General features: G+C 41.6%; 1 protein-coding gene across 1 annotated transcript; it reads left to right on the forward strand.

The window, feature by feature from the left end:
- Positions 1 to 2: 2 nt before the first annotated feature.
- EPDR1 (ependymin related 1) lies at positions 3 to 22,308 on the forward strand (the record flags this gene model as incomplete). Its single annotated transcript, XM_014531104.1, has 3 exons — positions 3 to 43; positions 19,160 to 19,368; positions 20,713 to 22,308. Coding segments are annotated over 3 exons (447 nt in total), but the record flags the coding sequence as incomplete, so codon positions are not given.
- Between the last annotated feature and the right edge of the window lie 1,776 nt (positions 22,309 to 24,084).

Genomic DNA, 24,084 nt, shown 5'->3' on the forward strand with positions numbered 1-24,084 from the left:
TGCGGGTGCTGGACGAGAGGAAGGCGCTGATCCCCTGCAAGAGGTACGCGGGGCGCGGGGGGCGGCCGGGTGGGGTCAGGCTTCGGGGGGCTGCTCTCTGACGCCGGATTTCCAGCTGCTCACGGCGCCTCCTTTCTACCAAAGAGAAACTTTGCCAGGAGCCTAGATCCGGTTGGGGTTGGGTGGAGGACTGGGCCCACCGGGGGGCTGCCGGCTGGAGGGCACTAAATGAGGCTCCGAGGGGCGGTGGCCAGTGAAGAGGGAGCCTGGCGGGAGCGAGATCATACTACCTGGCAGGCCCCAGGCTCTTGGAGCCCTCTTCGGCCTAGGGCCTGTCTTCTGCCCAATTTCTTCCTGGAGCAATCTGCGACAGAGGCACCCAGAACATAGATCTTTAAAGAATTAGTCTTTACCTTTTTTTATAACCCCCACCTGAGAATATGTTTTTATTGATTACTTATTTATTGTTATTATTATTTTTGGGAGAGAAGAAGGGAGAGAGAGAAACATCGATGGATCCATTGCTTCCCCTATGCACCCTGACCCAGGCTTGCACCTGCAATCTGGGTCTGTGCCCTGACCCAGAATCCAACTACAACCTTTTGGGGTACAGGACGATGCTCCAGCTAACTGAGCCACCTGGCCAGGGGGAGTCTTTACATTTTAAAGGATCTGACACTACAAATAGTGTGGGGAGTTGACCGAAGAAAAACAAGGCCCAGGAATTCATTACCCTGTTACAAATATTAAAATTTTGGTTTATTCCCTTACATTTTACATCCTGTGATCAAAAACCTGTATTATCTGTATGTTTTTTTTTTTTATATAACATGAGGTCTTATGTGTTTTTATTTGCCATGTTATTAGTTGGCCCCCTATCTATTTTTAAGGGCTGCATAATTCCATGGAAGGGCTATGGCATAAATTTCTTTTAAACCGCTGGTCTATAATTCACCTTTCCATATCTGTTGTGATAAAGGACATCCCCTTTCTGAGACCTGGTCTTAGTTATGACCCCTTTAAGCCTTGGTTTCTATTTTGGGATTGCCACCTGTCAATTCCACAGCCTTTCCATTTCTCTGTGTTCCTCTCAGGGTTATGCTAGCTTTTCTGTGTCGCATTTGCATCATCAGGAGGTGCCATGTGAATGTCCATGGGCTAAGGCTCCAGCAGGGAATACGATCTGTAGCAAATCTTGATGCCATTTCACCTAAAAGCTTTTGTTGAGTATTAGGCTTCGTGGAGAAAGTATGGGATCCTTTCAAAGCAGTACATTCAGGAGTGCAAGCTGATGCATTATAAAATGTAAAACGGAAGTGCTAGAAGGCCTGGAGTGGCCGAGTCATGGTAGGGTCTGGGAATATCTGTGAGGCCTTTCAAGAACATGAATGTTTTTGGGTAGGTCTCCAAGGACATAGTAATAATAATAGTAACAACCAGCATTTGAGCACCTGCTCCATACCAAGCATGGTGCTGAGGACTTTACATGTATTGTATGGTTTGGTTTAAATCTCACAAGACCTTGACAGTATAGGATTTATGATACTTATTTTACAGATAGAGAAGCTGAGGTCTAGGGAGACAAAACACCTTTCTTAAGTCACACAACTGAACTTGAAGAAGCAGGCCTGGAGTTTTCCATCTGTGCTATACATTTGTTTGTTCAGGAGAAGCTGAGGTCTAGGGAGACAAAACACCTTTAAGTCACACAACTGAACTTGAGGAAGCAGGGCTGGAGTTTTCCATCTGTGCTATACATTTGTTTGTTCATTTATTCACTTATTATACATGCATTTGTGTTTGTGTGTGGGGGCACTGTGTGTAAACAGGCTTCAGGGGGGACAGTCTGGGGGTGGAATCACACACATAAAAAATTTCCATACAGGGAGAGGAGGGATGGTTTGCATGATGAGAGTGCCTCAGATGGGCACCTAACCCAGGTGTCCTGGAGAAGGGGAAACATGAGTGAGTCCTAAAGCCCCTGTATAAGCTGACCAGAGGAGGTGTGGAGGGAACAATGGTTCAGGGGGATTCGAGTGTATCCCAGGTCCAGCTTGTGTGCCATTCTAGAGCAGACATGACTGAGTATATTCTGAGAACTGCAGGCCAATCACTGTTAGGACTGAAGCACAGAGTATGATGAGAGGTTGGGGGTCCACGGAAGGATTTTTAAACAGTGGCATGGCATGATTGGATAATATTGAGATCATTAGATGCAAGGTTGAGAATGAAGGAGAGCAAGAGTAGAAGCAAGAGCATGCCCTAGGAGAGTTTTGTAGAGGTCTAGGTGAAAGACAGGTAATGGCAACGGTGACAGTGAGAAGTGGACACAATAGGGAAGTGTTGAAGAGGTTTATTGGAGGACATGCAAATGATTAGACAGTGTGTGGCTAAAGTGGTGATGGAGAGGGAAGCATCATTTGGCTTCTGAAGGTAACATATGATGGCATGGAATAAATGGTGATGCTGTTCACTGAGATAGGGTTTGACCTTCTGCGCTTCTAGTTAAGGATTGATTGCTATGCTTCATGTGCATTGATGTGAAGGCTGGTACAGTAGTGGTGTATTGATGAATAGTCATGTTGAAGATGAACTGGATGGCCCAAAGCACACAGTAGAAGCAGAGAAGAGTGTGGCCCAGAGAAGGATAGGGCTTACTCTGAGATCGTGTTTTAAAATTTTAAGAGATTAAGCTTTAGAGTCAGACAAATCTGGGTCTGAATCCAGATTCCTAATGTGGGTTTCTGGGTAAGTTACTAAAGCTTTCTTAATCTTAGGCTCTTCATTTATAAAATGGTAATAGTAATTATGCCTAGTTTATTGGATTGTTGTGGGATTAAAAGAGTTCAAGTGTGAAAAGCACATAGTGCAGTGTCTGACACAGAGGTTGCTCAGCACATGGCCATGCTGTCCCTGTCACCACCATTATCATCACCATCCTGGTGCATTGACCATGGCCCAGCGACTCATTGCCAGCCCTGTGAGCTCAGAAACCTGATCCCTCAGGGCACCCCAGGGCCCTTCCTTTGGGAGCTGAGTTGATTAAGCAAATCCAAATGCTAAACTGTATATTTCAATGAGTGCTGTAGTCGGCATGGGGGCCAGGATTCTCAAATCCACAAGAATTGAGAATTCTCTCCCTGTAGGCCGAACTGTGTGGGAGCCAAATTATAATCAGGAGATTGTGAGCAAAGAGTTGGAACAAATTCATTGGATCTAATGATTGCCTGCTCTAGGCTAGGCTGTAAGCTCAATATTGAGCTTTCCATCACGAATAACACAAGCCAGCTCAGAGTAATCAGGCTAAGATAAAGTGGTGCATTCATTTTCACTATAGACATGCTTTGTCACTGGTTCATTGCTAGTCCAGGTTCCCCCGACTCTGCACAGAGCCTTGGCGGGTCTTACTCAGGTCTGTCATAGCAACCTTTCTTCCTCTATGACTCCATGACGGACGGATATGGTCTTTATGTGTGTGTGTGTTGTATCTTTAGTGGAGTCACAGCCAAGTCTTGCTGGCCTGGAAGCTTTTTTGTTCCATGTGGTGATTTCTTATTTCCTGCCCTTGATCCATCAAGTGTTGGTTGCACAGTTTAACTTTTAGAAGATAATTTTATTCCCCCTCTTTCCAATTTCTTGGCAGGGTTCTATCTCACAGTCCCATCTCTGGCCCTAAGTCGGATGTAGAAAAGAATGTTTAATGCATAGATACATTTTAAAGCTTTTTAAATGTAGATTGGTTGGAACAAACTCAGGAACTTTTTCATGTATTAGCAGTCTGGCCAAGAAACCAGATGTTATTTGAAGAAAATATGGATGGGTTGTCTCTTCATATTTATTAGTAAGTTGAGAAGTAAGTTTTAGAATTGGATCAACTTCTTAAGATTTTTATTTTGCATTCAGATAGTTATGGAAAATACTATTGACAGTTACTATTGAGTGATTAGGATTTTCCAGGCTCTCTTTACCCTGAGAGGATGGAAAAGATTAAACAACTTTACAAGCTTCAGATAAGACAAGACTTAGCAGAGAATGGGAAATGTTAGTATTTGATACTATTTTGTTATTTTTTTTGTCTCAACTGTCTCTTTTGACTCCTTGATTAAACTCATAAGTATTACATTTAAAGACTGAAGGAAAGCATGAAGATTATTTCATAATCAGTCAACATATTGAACTCTATGGAAGGAACAATGTAGATACTGAATTTATTAGGTTGCCCATAACTTACTGCTCGCACTTATGAAATGGTGCCTTAGAGTGTTGCAATTGACGAAGCTACTCATGTAGAGTGAGCAGAGAAGCATTAAGAAAATATGGATTGATAAGTGAGTGATACTATCTTAGAAGACTATTCAACAACTAATCCCAAAATGGGCAGAGGACCTGAATAGACATTTCTCCAAAGAGGACATACAGATGGCCAGTAGACATATGAAAAGATGCTCAGTATCACTAATCATCAGAGAGCTGCAAAGTAAAACCACAATGATATGTCACCTCACATCTGTCTGAATGGCTATCATCAATAAATCAACAAACAACAGGTGTTGTCAAAGATGTGGAAAAAAGGAAACCCTTGTGCTCTGTTGGTGGGATTGCAAATGGGTGCAGCCACTATGGAAAACAATAAGGAGATTCCTCAAAAAATTAAAAATAGAACTACCATATGACCTAGCAATCTCTCTTCTGGGTATTTATCTGAAAAAATCCAAAACACCATTTTTTAAAGATATATGCACCCCTATGTTCATTGCAGCATTATTTACAATAGCCAAGATATGGAAGCAACCCTAGTGCCCATCAACAGAATAGTGAATAAAAAAGAAGTGGTGCATATATACAATGGAATATTACTCCGCTATAAAAAAGACTGAAATCTTACCATCTGCATCAACATGGATGGACCTAGAGGGCATTGTGTTGAGTGAAATAAGTCAGACTGAGGAAGACAAATGCCATATGATTTCACTTACATGTGGAATCTAAAAAACAAAGTAAAAATGAACAAATAAACAGAAACAAATGCATAGATACAGGGAACATTTTGATGGTTGCCAGATTGGAAGGGATTTGGGGGCTGGATAAAAAAGGTGAAGAGATTAAGAAGTGCAAATTGGTAGTTACAGAATAGTCATGGAATGTAAAGTACAGCATAGGAAATATAGTCAATAATATTGTAATAACTATGTATGGTGTCAGGTGGGTACTAGACTCACTGGGGGGATTATTTCATAAGTTACATAAATGTCTAAACACTATGCTGTACATCTGAAACTAATATAATATTGAATGTCAACTGTAATAGAAAAATTAAAAAACAAAAACAATCAATCCTATCTGTTTGGGGATTTTTTTTTGGGGGGGGGGAGGGTAAAAGATGAAAAGAAAAATAAGAATTGGCAAGTGGTTTTTATTCAAAATCTCATCAGTCCATGTTTGTCTCATTTTTTTCAGAGCACTTTATTTCTTAGAGAACAGAATGTCATTTCTTTTTTTTTTATTTTGTTCATCCTCACCCAAGGATATTTCCCAATTGTTCTTTTAGAGAGAGTGGAAGAAAGAGGGGAAGACAGAGAGAAACATCGATGTGAGAGAAACACTTTGATTGGTTGCCTCCTGCACACGCCCTGACCAGGTCCTGGGCTGGGTAGAAGCCTACAACCAAGTCCCGGAATCAAACCCGGGACCCTTTGGTCCTCAAGCTCTATCCATGGAACTAAACCGTCTAGGGTAGATTATCATTTCTTTTATCTATTTTTTCCCCTCAAAAAACCACCTAGTGTGGTGAGGAGAGGATGGGCATTCATTTAGACAGTTATTCGATGGCAAACCTTGCTTCTAATCTTGGCTTCACCACAACAAGGTCCTTAGCTTCTCAGAACATCACTGTTTACCAACTTTTAATTTAATTTAATGATACCTGCAATGTTGATACTAAATATTTAGGTCTCTTTTCTTAAGTTAGGTACAGATAAGTTTAAATTATACCATCAAAGCACTATTTTGTGCTTTTATGATATGAGGCTAATTTCTGTTTATGTCATGATACAATGAATTTGAAATAGATTCTAAAATTTTTCTCGGTATATATTGATTTTATTCTTGTGTATGGTGTAAGTAGGTGGTCTAGTTTCTTTTTTTTTTGTATGTACTATCCAATTTTTCCAACACCATTTATTGAAGAGACTGTCTTTACTGTACGGTATGCTCTTGCCTCATTTGTCAACTATTAATTGACCATAAAGGCATGGGTATCTCTGGGCTTTCTGTTCTGTTTCATTGATCTATATGCCTGTTCTTATGCCAATTACAATGGCCTTGTACTAGTATAGTTTGATATCAAGTAGCATTAATACCTCCAACTTTGTTCTTCTTTCTCAAAATTGTTGGGGCTATTCAGGTCTTTTTGGTTCCATATACATTTTTGCAATATTTTTTCTAGACCTGTGAATTATACCATTGGTATTTTAATAGGAATTGCGTTGAATGTGTAGATTGCTTTGAGTAGTATGGACATTTAATAATGTTAATTCTTCCAATCCATGAACACAGTGTATGCTTTCACTTATTTGTATCTTCTTTAATGTTTTTCTTCAATAATTTTCTAAGTATAGGTCTTTTACCTCCTTGGTTAAATGTATCCCTAGGTACCTTATTTTTTCTTTTTGTTGCAATAATTTTATTTTCTTTTGCAACTATCTCACACTTTCAGAAAAGTTGCAATGGTAGTCCACAGCCATCATTCCCTACCACCCCTCACCCCCTGCCCCCCGATCTATTTGAGAGTGAGTTGCCAACTTGATATCCTCACAACTCCCAAATACTTGAGTGTGCATTTGCTACCAAGAAGGACTTTTCCCCCCTCTATAGCTGCAACACAACCATAAATATAAAGAAATTAACATGGATTCATTTCTACCATTTGAAATTAAGGTCTCATTCAAGTTTTGACAGTTGTTCTTTTCATGTTCTTTATAGCAAAAGGACCCAGTTTATATTCAAGCGTTGCATGTAGGTGTTATGTCTTTTTGTTCTTTTTCTGTCTGTCAGTCTTTCTTGCACTTCAGTACTTTTGAAGATTACAGTCTAGTTTTTTTGTAAGAATGTTTTTCAGTTTGGGTTTATCTTCATAATTAGATTCAAGTTATTCACCTATGGTAGGAATATTATTCTGATGTTTACTTGGATCATTTGATTAACTTATGTTTGGAAGATTTCCTCAGTGTGAAGTGTCACTTTTTTACTTTGTAAATAGTAAGTATTTTGTAGGGAGATATTTTAAAACCATGTGCATATCCCATTTTTCATTAAACTTTCAATTTATCCGTTTACTTATATCAGCATGGGCTCAAGGATTATCGTTTCATTTGCTCTCATTGTTTATTTTGATGTTCAAATTGTTCCATATTTGGCTAGTGGGACCCTCTTCAAGTTGGCCTCTATGTTATTTTGATATGTCTCTCTTAGTCTTTGGGTGCTTTCAGACAAACAAGATATTCCAAGATCACCTTTACTTTCCCTGCCAGAGTCTTAGAATAAATAATCTATTTCTCAAGAAGCTCTAGTTACTTTTACTGGAGAATAATATTTGGAAGCCAAGATCTCTGCTATAGTTGTGCTCATGGCTATTGAGTTGGCTGCTCCCAACCTTCTCAGTGGACAAATCAAGAAAATATAGGATTGAACACACACACACACACCCCACTCACACAGTCACACATATATATACAGTTTTACATCTACATTTATTTCTAAGTTTCCAATTCTAATTCATAGAGGTATTTATATCAATGCCTCTAATTCTAACCTACTGTCACGTTGTTCATTCTAGTTTTCTCCAGTTCACTTTTGTGACTCCCTTTTCAGAGGAAACTGGCTCCCATTGTTCAGTTGCATTAGGTAACCAATTGTGCATTGCTATGATGCTTCTCTTTACATGATGTCCCCTCGCCCTGCTTGCGTGCTGCCTCCCAGGACAGACCAAACAGATGCCTACCTTGTTTGGCCCTAATGGCTCCAAATTGTTTAATGAGAGCAATATGGAGACCACACTGTGGTGTTTTTGTGTTTTTTTTGTATATCTTTTTTAATCTCTCCGGGTAACATCATTGTAAATTCTGAGAATGTGTCTGTGTGGCTAAGGGAGGTAAATTAATATAAAGTGCTCAACAAATTTATTTGATCATAAACCTAGGTTTGCATGGATTCGTTTTATGAAATTATGATTTTCAGAAATTCAGGAGAATGACTATTTATTTATTTATTTCAACATATTTTTATTGATTTCAGAGAGAAACATCAATGATGAGAGAGAATCATTGATTGGCTGCCTTTTGCATGCCCTCACACTGGAGATTAAGCCCACAACCTGGGCATGAGACCTGATAACTTGAATCAAACCATGACCTCCTGGCTCATAGATTGAGGCTCAGCAACTGAGCTATGCTAGCCAGGCAAGAGAATGACTCCTTTAGACTTTACTTCCTCCTCTAGATCCCTAATGGCTACAGCCAGCCTTTTCTTTCATTAGCTCAAACTGATTGTGGCCTTTTGCTCCTTGAAAAATAAACCATGCTGACTTGAAATACTGAGCTTTTCTTCAAGAATAAGATATTCTTGGAAGCACATAAAGTTTGCTTTCAGAATCTTAATTCTATGGGTCTGTTGTTGAAATGTGACAGTGAAGAACAGGAAGTTTCAAGTAAGATAAGCCTAGGAGAGTAAAGGAACTGGCCAGTGTAAGACTAACATAAATAGAAGCCAGAGGTAGTCACCATACTGCTCTGAAAACATATTTACTTCTTTCCATTAACCTTGAACTCTTTCTTCCTGATTCTGATCTCAAAGATGATGGTTAGAGGCAAAGTGCCCAAAGATCTGAAAATATTCCACCAATTAGTGGTTTGTTTTTCCTGGAATAAATGTGATAGTCTTATATTTCCCCAATTCCAGTAAAAATCTTCTATTTCCCCCATTTATAATTTATTTTACCCATCTTTAGAGAAAAATTTTTTTCTCTTGATTCTACTAGCTGAAACCCCATTCTCCCCTTATATTGAAAGCAAATCTTATGCTAACTTCAATTTCTTTCCTCTCATGCTCTCTTGAACCCCCTCCAATCAAACTTTCACCATCTCTACTGAAACTGCTGTGGTCAAGAGCAATGTGCTCCACATTACTAATCAACTGATATTTTATCAGTCCTTGTTTTATTGTTGACCATTTCTTCCATCTTGATATACTTTCTTCATGTGGCTTTCAGGACACTATATTCCTACACTCTTCTAGTTTCCTCTCCCACCTTATTTCTTCTCCTTCTCAGTTTCCTTCCTTTTTCCTCCTCTTCTCTCAGACCGTTAATAGTAGAATACCCCAGGGCTCATCCCTTTACTTTTCTGTCTATACTTCTCTCTTGTTGATCTCATCTAGGTGATGGCTTTAAATGCCATCTTTACAAGGAAAACTCCACGGGTATATCTGAAGCCTACAGCTCTCTCCTGAACTCTACACTCATATATCCAAATGGTTAGTTGAGTTCTTCATTTGGATCTCTAGTAGTCATCTCAAACTCAACATGTCCAGAACTAATGGGTGTTCTTCAAGCAAATAAACAAAAGTTCTTCCTCTTAAATTTTTCCCCCCCAGCCTATAGCAATTCAAGTTGCTTAGGATCAATTCTTGCCACAAGTAATCCATAAGCAAATCCTATTGACTCTAATTTCAGTGTAGATTCAGAATCTGAACACAACTTTACTATCATCTTGGCCCAAACCTTCATCATTCTGAGCCACACAGGCCAGGCTTTCCCTCTGGATATTGATCCATTTAACTTTCTGCTTCATTCTGAGTTATTTTTGATTATTTACATTTTCTATGAAATCTTCCATTTCTTTAAGATTGTATTTATATTTTGTACAGAATATTTTATTAACTCTTAAACAACTCTACCTTGTCTATTGATACCCCTGTTTCTTTTTCTCGAATCCATACACTCATGGATTACTGCAATGGTTTTATGGTGTATTATTTATTTATATTTTACATTGTATATCTCCTAGGTTAAGAATAATTTTTTGACATCAAATCACACTGTTTACCCATATTTTGAAAAACTTTAAGCAGAATTGTAGTAGAGCACCCCTTGGAGGGCAGATCACAACTTCCAAACTGGATTCCCCAAATTCCTTTTATGCACAAGCCTCTCCCTAGCCGTTCTCTCAGCAAACACTGTCCTCGGTGTGTCTCTTGTTCCTCAATCTCAGTTTTGGGGAATTTGCTCCAATATGGGCACTGGAAGTTTTCCAAGCACCAGTGGTTTCCTTCAGAAGCAGTGTTCTTTTCTTCTTTTCTTGGTTCCTCTTTGAACTGAGAGGTCATCTGAAAAATCAGACCCCTAACAGGTTGCTACGTTACTCTCAGACCCTCCAAAGAAAGCAGCTCTTGGGACAGATGGCCTCCAAACAGAAGGCAGCTGCTTCAAGAGAACTCTTGGCAGAGAGGCCTGGAGGAAGTGGGGAGGACAAGGCAGCAAATGTGGAGGAAGCCCAAGAGGAGGGAAACTCTAATTTCAGGAGAAATAGGACTATGAACCAGAGGACAAATCTATCAGCTCACACTTCTGGTAGCCAAGGATGCTGGGGAGAGAATCTACCCCAGATTTAATATCCATTGAAATGCCACATCAGATTCTGTGTTCTGGTGTGGTTCATATGTTTCCTCTGGATGCGAGGGCCTTCTTTCTGTGAATTGAGCCCTCTACCTGTCCCTCTATATTTTGGATAGTGATTCTCCTCCTTGCCCAGCTCCAGGTCTTGTCTGGCTTACCCTGGGAACCCCAGAGGAGCCACTCTCATGAGGTCTCAGTTCTCCTTAGGGAGTTAGAGAATGAAGCTTGGAAATCTGCTTTTCTGATGCCAGGATACAGTTCTTACGTTATTGTTTTTTTTTCCTGGTAAAGGACAAGTGTTTCTTTAAGTACTACTTGGTATATTGAAAAGAACTTAAAGTGTTTGGATAGCTTTTAGTCTTTCCTTCTTTTGTCATGCTAGTCAAACCTCTAAAAGGTCAATTTCTTCATGGGTTTTAACACATGAATTTTTATAATGTGTGTGCTTGTACATACTTCTAAGTAGCTTTGTCACAAGGCTGGGGAGGGAGTGGGAGCAGGGTGAAGGGAGTCAATGGGGGGAAAAGGGGAATCTGTAATACTTGCAACAATAAAGATAAATTTTTTAAAAAGAAACATGCATTATTTTACTCTTTACTGTAATTTCTTTTATACTAATATTCTTATTTACCTGAATCCTTTGTTTTGACTCATGTTTCAGTTAGAGAACATATTCAGTTAATTTTCTTCAGAGACTTTGAATGTCTGAGGATATCTACTTATTGCTGTCTTACATAATGATGATTTGGGGGGGGTATACAATTCATGAGGTAATAATAATCCTTTTTCTTAAAATTTTTTTTTATGGCAGTTAGAGTGGTAGAAGTGAAGTCTGATACCAAAGTAATTTTAGCTTAGTTTTAATAATTTCTTCTGCCCAAGTTTTTGTAGGTTATTTCTATTATCCTTGAACTGTATTAATTAACATCTCCAGGTTATGTCTAGCTCTAGGGAAATTTTACCTACTATTTCTGGAGGTTTAATACACTGTTTTTTTTCTTTGTTCCTTGTAGAATATCTCTCTACTTACATGTATTGGTTCTCTTACATCTGTCCCCAAAATTTCTTATCTTTTTATTAGCTTTTTATCACTTTATGCTTTTCCCCTTAGTTCTGGGATAACACCTTTAAATTTACTGCTTCTGTTTTTTATTTCCCATAGCCAAATGTACTCTACACTGCCTCCTCTGCATTTTCTATTTTGATAATCATGTTTTTCATTAGAAAGCTATCCTTGTGGTCACACATTATTCCTTTTCTTTTCTTAAATACAGCAATAACCCAAGTCCCAGTGAATATAAAAAATAAGATTTATATTTTAGTTTCATTAACTGTTAGCTGGAAGGGTGTGTATGTGTGTTTATATTCCAACATGGAGGGAACCTATATATTGCTACTGAAAAGCATAGTGCTGATTTTATGAACATGACTGTTCTTGTAGCCTCCCAACCTCTTTAATACCCACTGATATGTAGTTCTAGAAATCACTGTGTACCAGGGCAACAGGGATATCTCAATACTAATGAGGTTGTTTCTTTTAGTGGTGGGAAAAAAAAAGAGGTCATGTTGAACTATTGTCTCATGAGAAGTTTTTTATTATCTCCCAACAGATGAATGAATCTATGCCTACACCTTGCCAGTATTCACCCAGGTCCATTTTTGGAAAAAAAATCTCTTCAATTTCTTGAGCACTGTTTTCCTCTTTTGAACTAGAATCCAAGTAGAGGAGAGCCATCACCTTACAGCTTCTTAAATTCCACACATAATCACTCTTTGATTTTGCTTTTCCTAGGACTGCATTCTCAAGTAATTTAATTTTCCTTTTGTTGTATGTGGTTGGCATCAGCCTGCACAATGAGTTTGTGTCTAGCACAACCATTTCAATGTAGTGTTTTTCTTCTGTGTCTGGTAATTACCGTAGGGTGTAACTCAGCCTTGGTTTACGCCAGAATGGCAAGTGGCCGCAGCTCAATTCTTCCTGCTAAGCGTCAGAGAGCCGGCATGCATTACTAATCTATTACAGTGCATATTAAACAAATCCAAAGTTTGTCCAATTTCTTTCATAAAAGCCAAAGTCCTTTTGTAATCACAATAGAATATTTGTCCACTCCCTTTTCTGTGATTTAATATACCTTGGATAGCCAAGAAATTCCACATGATAGAAGAATCACTCCTTCCCCCTGTGGAAGGAGGGAAGAAGCATGGTGTTGTGAATTAGAATGAGTCTGGTTGGAGAAAGACCTTGCGTTGAATCCTGGCACAATTATTTACTCTTAAGTTATGCTCTGAGCCTCATATATTCTCTTCTTTAAAAAAGGAAAGAAGGAAGGAAGGAAGAAAGAAAGCTAATAACATGTCAGTGAGCTGAATTTTCTAGTCCTTAGGCTGTTGTTTCTTTTTTTGGTTGTTGTTTGCTTTTTTTTTTTTTTCGAAGAAAGAAAGCTAATAACATGCCAGTGAGCTGAATTTTCTAGTTCTTAGGTTGTTGTTTCTTTTTTTGGTGGTGGTTTGCTTTTTTTTTTTCCTGACAACCCTAATTCAGGACAGAAAAACAATTGGCTCTTGGCTGTGAAGGCAGTAGCTGTTCAGGGTCATTTGTGCCCAGGTCAGGCTTTGGTATTTTGGGTTTTAGGACTTGCCACATTCTTGGGCCCTGCTTATTCTGGAAGAGAGACTCCCAAAGACTTGTAGATTTGTTGTAAGGAACCCAATAGGTAATACCTTGTAAAGCAGTGGTTTTTACTTATTTCATTTAAGATGCTTTCAGCGGCAGTAAATCTGACTATCAAAGGCTTAACTATGAGGATGTTTGGTTTGTACCTCAAAATTCTGGTGATACATGTTTTTTAGGCTTGACTCAACAGTTTCATCCAGGCCACAGGTTCTCCTTCATCCATCTACTATGCCATTCTCAGAATGTTGGCTCTTAGTTGCAAGAGCATACTGACTTGTTGCCTCATCACTTAAAAGTGGCTGCCTCCACTGCAAGCACATGTCCTGACCCAGCTCTGCTCAAAGACACAAAACGAAGGAAGTGGAATAGGACAAAGCCTCTCCTCCTCTTCTTTTTTTCTCAGAATTTTTTATAATTTAACTTTAAAAATTCAATTTATTGGGGTAACATTGGTTAATAACATTACGTAATGTTCAGGTGTACAATTTTTAAAAAAATATATTTTATTGATTTTTTAAAGAGAGGAAGGGAGAGGGACAGAGAGTTAGAAACATTGATGAGAGAGAAACATCGATCAGCTACAGGTCGTTAGTGTTTTAGAAAACATGGGGATGGTAGAGCATGTTTTCTAAGGAAAAGGAATTTTCTGGAAACAATAAAAATTGTCAATGTAGGCAGAGAATTTTATCAAAAGCAAAATGGGACACTTTACCCCCGGGGGGAGGTTGCGGTGGAGCTCGGCCTGCTGACTGGGGGCCAGACCTGGGGAGCCTGACCTCGCTCACAGCTGACACCCAGCGGCGGGCCTCCCAGAACCGGATTTACTTGGTGCGTGGCCAGCAAGGAGGAGTTTGCATGCTGTTGTTGACCCAAGGCTGGCCTGCCTGCCTTGCCCTCCAATCCATTCCAGCACCTCACCTTGCTTGACTGCACCCCAGGGGTACAGTTTCTGACAACTTCCTTCGCTTCAGGGCCAGGCTTTGATCTCACCTCCCAGAATCTAGTTTCTGTTGAAGTTGGTCAGCTCTTCGGGTCTACGGTTATTATCCACACAGCCTCCCAGGCCGGTGACTCATTTCAACCTTGGCTGACCTCTGCTTTTGACCTTCTGGCTCTGTCAGGTCCCAGGCCCTGTGTCCTATTTGCCATGGAGAATCTGACAACTTAACTGCACATGTTCACAGAAACATACAAGCCACTACTACAGCATCAAAATCCCAAAACTTCGTGCAGAGCAGTACTCTCCTGTAGAGGCACATGGTATTTGGCAAAGCAAATGGTTACAGTTCTATTATTTCTCATCATATGATTATTTTCTGTTTTACTTAAGGGACTGTTGACATAACTCAATATCACACTATGCACTCATTTAAAAATATATATATTTTTTTGGAAAACAAAAGAACAGAGAACTCCATAACAAACACCTGTGTTCAGACCACCCAGAATGAACAAATGTGAACATTCTGTAAGGATGGTTTTAAGCCTAGAATTCTCATTTTAAAAACAAATTGTGCTTTTTGGTATAGGCAGAGCCGACCTTAGGAAAACAGTGAAGCTGGCTCTTCTTCTCCCGCTGTCTCCTTCCCTTCCCTGGCAGGTGCCTGACCAGCCGTTGGTGGCCCTCGGTTCTGCAGCGGGCCGTGCTGTGCCCCTCTCAGACAGCTGTGCTGGCAGCTGTTACCTGGGACTCTAGATGGAACAGTGGAGCCCTCCACTATATTAGAAATGAGTTTCCAGCAGAAAAAGGGACGTTTACTAGAACAAAGGCAACTTATCATAACTTTCCAGGCACTGGGCCTCAGAAAAGAAACACACATGGGAACTGATCAGCTCTGGGAATCCCAGCTTTGCTCATGCTTCTCTCTGCTTCATGCTTTGCTCTTGTTCAGTCCGCATGTTGTGCAATAGGTTCCTATGACTTCTGTGTTTACATATGACAGATCCAGAGACTGGGAGAACTTCTGTTACAATTCCACATGTCTGAGGGAGCGAAGCAGATTGTCCTGCCTACGTCAGATGCCCGCCTCTGGTTCAGCAAGCTCCCCTACCATCTGCTCAAAGACACAAAACGAAGGAAGTGGAATAGGACAAAGCCTCTCCTCCTCTTCTTTTTTTCTCAGAATTTTTTATAATTTAACTTTAAAAATTCAATTTATTGGGGTAACATTGGTTAATAACATTACATAATGTTCAGGTGTACAATTTTTAAAAAAATATATTTTATTGATTTTTTAAAGAGAGGAAGGGAGAGGGACAGAGAGTTAGAAACATTGATGAGAGAGAAACATCGATCAGCTACAGGTCGTTAGTGTTTTAGAAAACATGGGGATGGTAGAGCATGTTTTCTAAGGAAAAGGAATTTTCTGGAAACAATAAAAATTGTCAATGTAGGCAGAGAATTTTATCAAAAGCAAAATGGGACACTTTACCCCCGGGGGGAGGTTGCGGTGGAGCTCGGCCTGCTGACTGGGGGCCAGACCTGGGGAGCCTGACCTCGCTCACAGCTGACACCCAGCGGCGGGCCTCCCAGAACCGGATTTACTTGGTGCCTGGCCAGCAAGGAGGAGTTTGCATGCTGTTGTTGACCCAGGGCTGGCCTTGCCCTCCAATCCATTCCAGCACCTCACCTTGCTTGACTGCACCCCAGGGGTACAGTTTCTGACAACTTCCTTCGCTTCAGGGCCAGGCTTTGATCTCACCTCCCAGAATCTAGTTTCTGTTGAAGTTGGTCAGCTCTTCGGGTCTACGGTTATTATCCACACAGCCTCCCAGGCCGGTGACTCATTTCAACCTTGGCTGACCTCTGCTTTTGACCTTCTGGCTCTGTCAGGTCCCAGGCCCTGTGTCCTATTTGCCATGGAGAATCTGACAACTTAACTGCACATGTTCACAGAAACATACAAGCCACTACAGCATCAGGAAAATCCCAAAACTTCGTGCAGAGCAGTACTCTCCTGTAGAGGCACATGGTATTTGGCAAAGCAAATGGTTACAGTTCTATTTTTTCTCATCATATGATTATTTTCTGTTTTACTTAAGGGACTGTTGACATAACTCAATATCACACTATGCACTCATTTAAAAATATATATATTTTTTTGGAAAACAAAAGAACAGAGAACTCCATAACAAACACCTGTGTTCAGACCACCCAGAATGAACAAATGTGAACATTCTGTAAGGATTGTTTTAAGCCTAGAATTCTCATTTTAAAAACAAATTGTGCTTTTTGGTATAGGCAGAGCCGACCTTAGGAAAACAGTGAAGCTGGCTCTTCTTCTCCCGCTGTCTCCTTCCCTTCCCTGGCAGGTGCCTGACCAGCCGTTGGTGGCCCTCGGTTCTGCAGCGGGCCGTGCTGTGCCCCTCTCAGACAGCTGTGCTGGCAGCTGTTACCTGGGACTCTAGATGGAACAGTGGAGCCCTCCACTATATTAGAAATGAGTTTCCAGCAGAAAAAGGGAAGTTTACTAGAACAAAGGCAACTTATCATAACTTTCCAGGCACTGGGCCTCAGAAAAGAAACACACATGGGAACTGATCAGCTCTGGGAATCCCAGCTTTGCTCATGCTTCTCTCTGCTTCATGCTTTGCTCTTGTTCAGTCCGCATGTTGTGCAATAGGTTCCTATGACTTCTGTGTTTACATATGACAGATCCAGAGACTGGGAGAACTTCTGTTACAATTCCACACGTCTGAGGGAGCGAAGCAGATTGTCCTGCCTACGTCCGATGCCCGCCTCTGGTTCAGCAAGCTCCCCTACCATGTTAACGAACGGACGGTGCTCTGACATTGATGCTGTTTTTGCATTCCTTCCATAATGTTTTGACCCTCCTGCGCCAGGGACCTAATGAGAAAACTGTGGCATGAGAAAACAGTGACAGTCTAACCCCAAAGGGCTTATAGTTTGATGTGAATCCTGCGTGCATATGAGAGGCTGACTCCATTTTTTAGCAGTATGGCATAAAACGAACAGTTCCTTTTCTGTCTAATACACTCGCATTTCTAAAGGTCTGTGCTGGAGCTTTACTCTTGTAAGCCATTTCAAATGTTTTGTGTAGTGAGCAGGATAGATATGTCTAAATATGTCAAATGAGGTCATGTATATATTTCTATACCAGCTCATAGAAAACAGAAGCATAATCCTAACAGTAACACTGTTTTAACCACATAGACAGTGATCATTTGTAATACCCTTTCCTGAAGAAAATAATGTGTAAGCTCAGACTTGAGATGGCAAACAGGCATCCCCCATGGGGACTGTGGAGGAGGGCAAGTCTCACACCACAGATCACCTGTGTTAACTATCCTTATTTGCTCAGGAAAAGCCACTTCTCTAGGCTCTTCTGCCCTCAGGTGCTACTAATTTCACTTTTTGAGGTCCGGGCTGCAACCTGGCTCTCCGTCAACCAGCAGCATGGCCTGAGTTTTGGATTGACAAACGCATAAAAACTCAGTGGGCATATGATTTCACTTATATGTGGAATCTAAAAGCAAAATAAATAAACAAACAGAACAGAAACAGACTCATAGATACAGAGAACATTTTAGTGGTTGCCAGATGAGAGGTGGGTTGGAGGGATGGGTGAAAAGGGTGAAGGGATTAAGAAGTACAAATTGGTTGTTAAAGAATAGTCATGGAGACGTAAAGTAGAGCAAAGGGAAAATAGTCAATAATATTCTAACTATGTATGGTATCAGATGGGTACGAGGTTTACTAGGGTGATCACTTAGTAAGTCATATAATGTCTGATCATGGGGTTGTACATCCGAAACTAACAGAATATTGTATGTCAACTGTAATTGAAAAATATATATATTTAAAGTGAAAAAACAAACAATAGAAACTCAGTGGGCTCCACCCAAGATTGCTAGCTTTAAGAATGACACAGGGCTCTGCCCAGGTGGCTGAGCGTCCTCCCATACACCATCCTCCCATTCCCTCTCTGGGCACATACCTAGATGGCAGGTTTGTTCCCCACTGGGGGCACACAAGGGAAGCAGCTGATAGATGCTTCTCAAATCAAGGTTTCTCTCTTTCTCTCTCTGTCCCTTCCTCTCTCACTAAAAATTAATAAAACATATCTTCTGGTGAGGATTTTTTTAAAAACAGGAATGGCACAGGATGGTTGACAACACAGCGTGTAAGGTGATCGTGGGGCGGTCTGCTGACTCCAGGCATAGCCTGGGAATAGGTGTGCACATGGGTGTGAGAGATGAGGCGGAGAGCCTGCAGACAAACTGCATGGGAAGCCATTCGCTCTGAGTTCCCCTCAGCTTTTGTCCTTATTCATCTCAGCCTCCTCCCAGGATTCGAGGGGCACCCATTCTCACCAAAGCCCTTTACTCATGACTGACAGTCAAGACAATGGGGCTGAGGTGCCTGGTCCATCCTCAGCAGGTTCTTGTCATTCTATATTCAGTATCTGTAATTCCTTGACTTAGGGCTGTAAGGAGAGCTCAGCCAAGCCAACGGTCAAACCCTCCTGTTGACCCTGTGTCTAAAAGATAGGTCACAGATATCTGCTCATCAGACTCAGGTCTTTCTCATATTTGTATCCTAAGCACAGAGTCTGGCATATGGTGCTTGATAAGTAATTGTCCGGTGAATATTCAGTTTTGAGCTCGGAACTTTATTTTATATTCAGATTGTTTGTATGTCTAGTGTTTATAAATAAGTAAATGATTGCCTACAAGCAAAACTATTTTCTGTTTTAAGAGTAATTTATATCAAAGTCTTTTGGCCCGTGTGCTGATAAAAGCCATGATGATTGTCACTTAAAGTGCTGAAATTTCTCTTTTACTCTGTCTTTCAGGTTATTTGAATATATTTTGCTCTATAAAGATGGAGTGATGTTTCAGATTGAACAAGCCACCAAGCTATGTTCCAAGATCACCCTGACAGACCAGTGGGACCCTCTTGACATTCCTCAGAACGCCACCTTTGAGGACCAGTACTCCATAGGGGGGCCCCAGGAGCAGATCACCGTTCAGGAGTGGTCCGACAGGCAGTCAGCCAGATCGTGTAAGGGTTCAGAAAAATATGGGCAGATTGCATCTCAGAGAGAATCATGGGGGAAATGTTTAAGCCCACTAGGGAAGGTAGTTGTTAGGGAGATTTAAGAGCGTTATCAAATTGTTTACTCCTCCATCCCCTGCCCCCCATTGAAGTGCCCACATGTACTCTGCTAGTTGCGTAGCACCAGGATATAATCATCATATTTGAAACACCTGTACCTTTCTGCCACATGACCTCTCATGGACTTAGCCTTGACTCTGACATTGGATGATCCCCCACCCCACCTCCACAGACCAGTGAAATGGAAGGTGTTTGCCTGTGGCACAGATTAGAGTTGGATGCCTCCTTTTCCTTCCCCCATATCACTTCCTAAAGTCCTTACTGCCATTACTTTTAGTGTCCGCTTTTAGACAAAGATATGAAGCTCTTCTCTGTTCTGCTGTCAACATGCTTAGCCCAAGACTGTGTCAGAAACACAGGCCTTTATGCTATGAAAAACAGTATGGCAGTTTGCAAAAACAGTAAGCATAGAATTACCATATGACCCAAAAGTTCCACTTCTGATCATATACCCCAAAGAATTGAAAGAAATGACTCAGACATTGGAACATTGATGTTTATGGCAGAATTATTCATAATTGTCAGAAGGTGGAAACAAACCCAAGTGCCAATCAGTAGATGAGTGGATAAAGAAACTGTGGTGTATTCATATAATGGAATATTACTCAGCCTTAAAAAAGAAGGAAATGCTAACACATACTACAACATGAGTGAACACTATGCTAAGTGAAATAAGCAGTCACTAAAGGACAAATACTGTATAATTCCCTTGATATAAGGTGCCAAGTAGTCAAGTTCATGGAGACAGAAAGAAAATGTTGCTAGTGGCTAGGGCAGGGGTGGGCAAACTTTTTGACTCGAGGGCCACAATGGGTTCTTAAACTGGACCGGAGGGCCGGAACAAAAGCATGGATGGAGTGTTTGTGTGAACTAATATAAATTCAAAGTAAACATCATTAAAAAAAAGGGTACGTTTTTTTTTTTTTTTTTTTTATTCTTTCCAAACGGCCCGGACCCGGCCCGCGGGCCGTAGTTTGCCCACGGCTGGGCTAGGGGGAGGGGGAAAGGGAAGTTAGCATTTAATGGGCATGGAGTTTCAATTGGGAAGATGAACAAGTACTGGAGAGAGTGGTGGTGATGGGTACACAACAATGTGAAGTACTCAATGCCACAGAACTGCACTTAAAAATGGTTAAAATGGTAAATTTTATGTATAATTTACCACAACAAAAAAATACAAGCATTTTGCCTGCCTTCTATATTAAAAGTCAACTTTCCTTCCTCTTATAGATGAAACTTGGATTGGCATTTATACAGCCAAGGATTGTTATCCGATCCAGGAAACCTTCACCCAAAATTACAGTGTGATATTGTCCACGCGGTTTTTCGACATTACGCTGGGTATTAAAGACCCCTCCGTGTTTATTCCCCCGAGCACGTGCCAGACGGCCCAGCTGGAGAGGATGAGCGAGGACTGCTCCTGGTAGGCCTGTGGACACAGGAGTGACGGCATCAGACACTGGCGGCCTTAGCTCAAAACCTATTTGAGCTTGAGAGATGAGAATCTACTTTGGAGAAAGACATTGATGTGGGGTTTTTGTTTTGCTTTTTGTACATATGATGTTGGCTAGGACGGAGACGATGCGGTAATGTGAGCTGAACAGATGAACGTGGGGACTTTGTGTAGCCGATCTGGGTGCTGTGCCTTCTGCATGTGCCGGTGTCTGTGAAGTGCAGTGGCTTACGCGGGGCTGGAGATCAGCAGGGGCAGTTTGCCTCGGCAGCGAAGAACGCTTTATTATTGACTGAGAATCACCAGATTCCTGGCACGTGGTGATAATAAAAAGCAGAACAACTTTGTTCAGTTTATTATTAATGTTTAAGTTCCCTACAGATAGTGTCTCCTTTATGCCTCCACTGGGGAGGGGACTGCTCCCCCTTCCCCACCCCATGCTCCTTAGGCTACTGAAAAAATAACCCCCTAAAATCCCTTCCGGACGTAAGGGTTCATGGCATGAATCAATTAATATAAATATTTTGGAAAGAAATGAAAGGCTATAATACAAAGTAATTATTCCTCTAAAGAGACGTTTTAAACAAGAGAGTTTGAAAACCCTAATGTCTACCCCTGGTGAGCATGAGCCACTATGCTTCCTTTTTTCTATGCAAGAGTATTGATACTTGTGCTGAATCATCAGAGACTGTCAGGAGACCTCCAGAGACAGGTAGTATTCTAGAAATAGCCCTGAACTGGGAGTCCGGAGACTATTGTCTCCAAAATTCAGGGCTAGAATTCCCTTGTACTCTGATTGCTTTGATTAACAAAATGCACTATGCTTTCCCTCACCTTGGCCTTCCTGGGACACAACCTCTTTGTCTTCCCGACTTCTGCTCATCCTTCATAGGTCAGCTCGCACAAGACCTTCAGAGAACTGCCCCCACGCCTGGATAGGGTGCACCTTGCAGCTAAAGCATGCAGTTCTCACAGTGCTTATTTAGGCTGAGTGTTAATGTCCTGCTGAGTGGACACTGTCACACACGAGCTTGGCTAGGAGCTCCTACAGTATGAGTACCGTGTTCTGTTAGCTTTTATATGCCCAGCAGCAAGGAAGTGCCTGGCACACGGTGAATGCCCTAAAAATTTGTAGAGTGGAGAATGCCAGCCTCTCTACTGTTTAGTTTCCTCATCTGTTAATGGGGTTGGATTTGCTGATCTCTTGGGAGACTCCCAGTAATAGAATGCATTATTCTAGATTATTCTTTTATTGTGTTGCTTCTGCTCATCTATTTATCTATTACCAGGAGAAATGTGTGACACCTATATTATGCTGAAACAATCTGTATTACTCACCGTGTCTATTATTTCAATAAACAAATTTAATTGCATTTCAGAGTATTCTTTGATATATTTGCTTTGGTAACAAATATTAGTTATCTTGGTTATAAGGGAGTTAAAACTCTTCTCAATTGAATAACGTTCTTCATGTGATCTAAACGGAATTCGTTCTCCTCTCTCAAAGCTTGCTCTTCTGCTTAAAGTCCAATTGCCTGGGTCAGAAGTATTGGAGTCACGCCGGACCCGTTTTTCTCCTTCAGTCCTCACAGGCCACCGGTGTCCCGAGTCCTATCAGACTAGTTCTTAGAGCTGCAGTCTCTTGTCCATCCCCTGAGCTACCATTCGGGTCCAGGCTCTTAGCACCACTAGCTTTAAAAGACCTTCATACCCCTAGTCCTTTTCTTGGTCTTTTCTTCTAGAAGCCACCGTCTGCTCACTCAGGCAGTCATAAGCCAATATGAAAACCCTGTTAGCTCCATGGCCATGCTGGTTGGAAGGGTCACAGGGCAGAGGGAAGCCCAGCTAAGCAATGCACAGACGGAGGCTTTCCCAGTGTCTTCAAGGTGGGCCAGTCTGATAAAACCCGTGACAGTTTGCCCACTTCTTATCTCTGCGCCCACAGGATGGCCTGCTGCTCTCCAGAGGGCTCATTCCCCTGCGGGGTGGATCTTTGCTGTGCCCACCCCAATCCACATTCCTACTCAAAGGAGAAAGGAACTTCTTTTATTTTACTCAGGAACATACATTTTTTCAGCTGGCCTGTTTCAGTAGTTAAGCCATTTCACAGAAATGGGTGAAAAGTCCGCCTTCCAGAGGGATTTAACATCTGGTCGGACCTCAATACACACCTGATGGTGCCCTGCTCCTGTGGTTCTCCACGGTCTCCAAGTAAAGCGGAGTCTCCTTAGCATGGTGTCCCGATTCCTTTCCCAGCCTCAGCACTTGGCACTGCTCTCTCTTTCCCAATAACCACAGAGCCTGAGGAGTGAGGCCTGGGTGGCAGGAGGGTTTCCTTAGTCACCAGCCTTATGTAAACCTCTCTAGTGGACATTATCGTCAGAAAGAAGAAGGGCTCTTCAATATTAATAAAGAAGAACATCCTGTGTCTCCCTTACCTGCAGCCACGGTATTCCAGACAATGGGCCAGAAGTAAGCATGGGTGCCATTTTGAGCTTACCCTGCCTCGCGTATCTCTGAGCTTTTATGCTACAAAAGAACAACTCCCACTTCTCCTAAAGCAAATTGCCAAGATCCCTGCAAGCACTGGGGTATTTATTATCTTCCACCTTCAACCCTGCAGGCCCACCCCTGGGACAGAGCTGTCCTACCTTTTCTCCCACTGACCCAAAGGGGCCTTTCTGCCCCCATTTGCCCTATTATCAGGGTTACTTTCTTAGAATAAGCTTTGCTAAGTGAGAGTGATCTGCAGATGGTTGCTATTGTGCTGGGCTTGGAGGTGCTTGACATAGGCCAAGCTGCAAACTGAAGCAGGCTCCCACTAGTGGTAGGCCTTGGGCCCCTTAAAAAGAGGTGCAGGGTACACCAAGGTCAGTTGGTTTTTCTTTGAAAGATTTTAGGAAAGTCTACAATGTAGAATGATGTAGACTCTACATCATGGGCCTAGAGAGGATGTTTGTATGGAAAAGTCACTAGAAATGGCTTGGGTGGGTCCCAAAAGTTGGGTGGGGTCTCAGGGAATCACCAGGGTAGGGCTAAAACAGTGTTAGCCAGCTTCCTGGAGACTCAGAAATGGTTCCAGGCTGCTGGCTCTGTGTGGGGAGGGCTCAGCAAAGGATCAATGGCCTCTGCCAGCACTTCTGTCTGGG

Source organism: Myotis brandtii, unplaced genomic scaffold (genome assembly GCF_000412655.1).
Source record: "Myotis brandtii unplaced genomic scaffold, ASM41265v1 scaffold1186, whole genome shotgun sequence".
Lineage (NCBI taxonomy): Eukaryota > Metazoa > Chordata > Mammalia > Chiroptera > Vespertilionidae > Myotis > Myotis brandtii.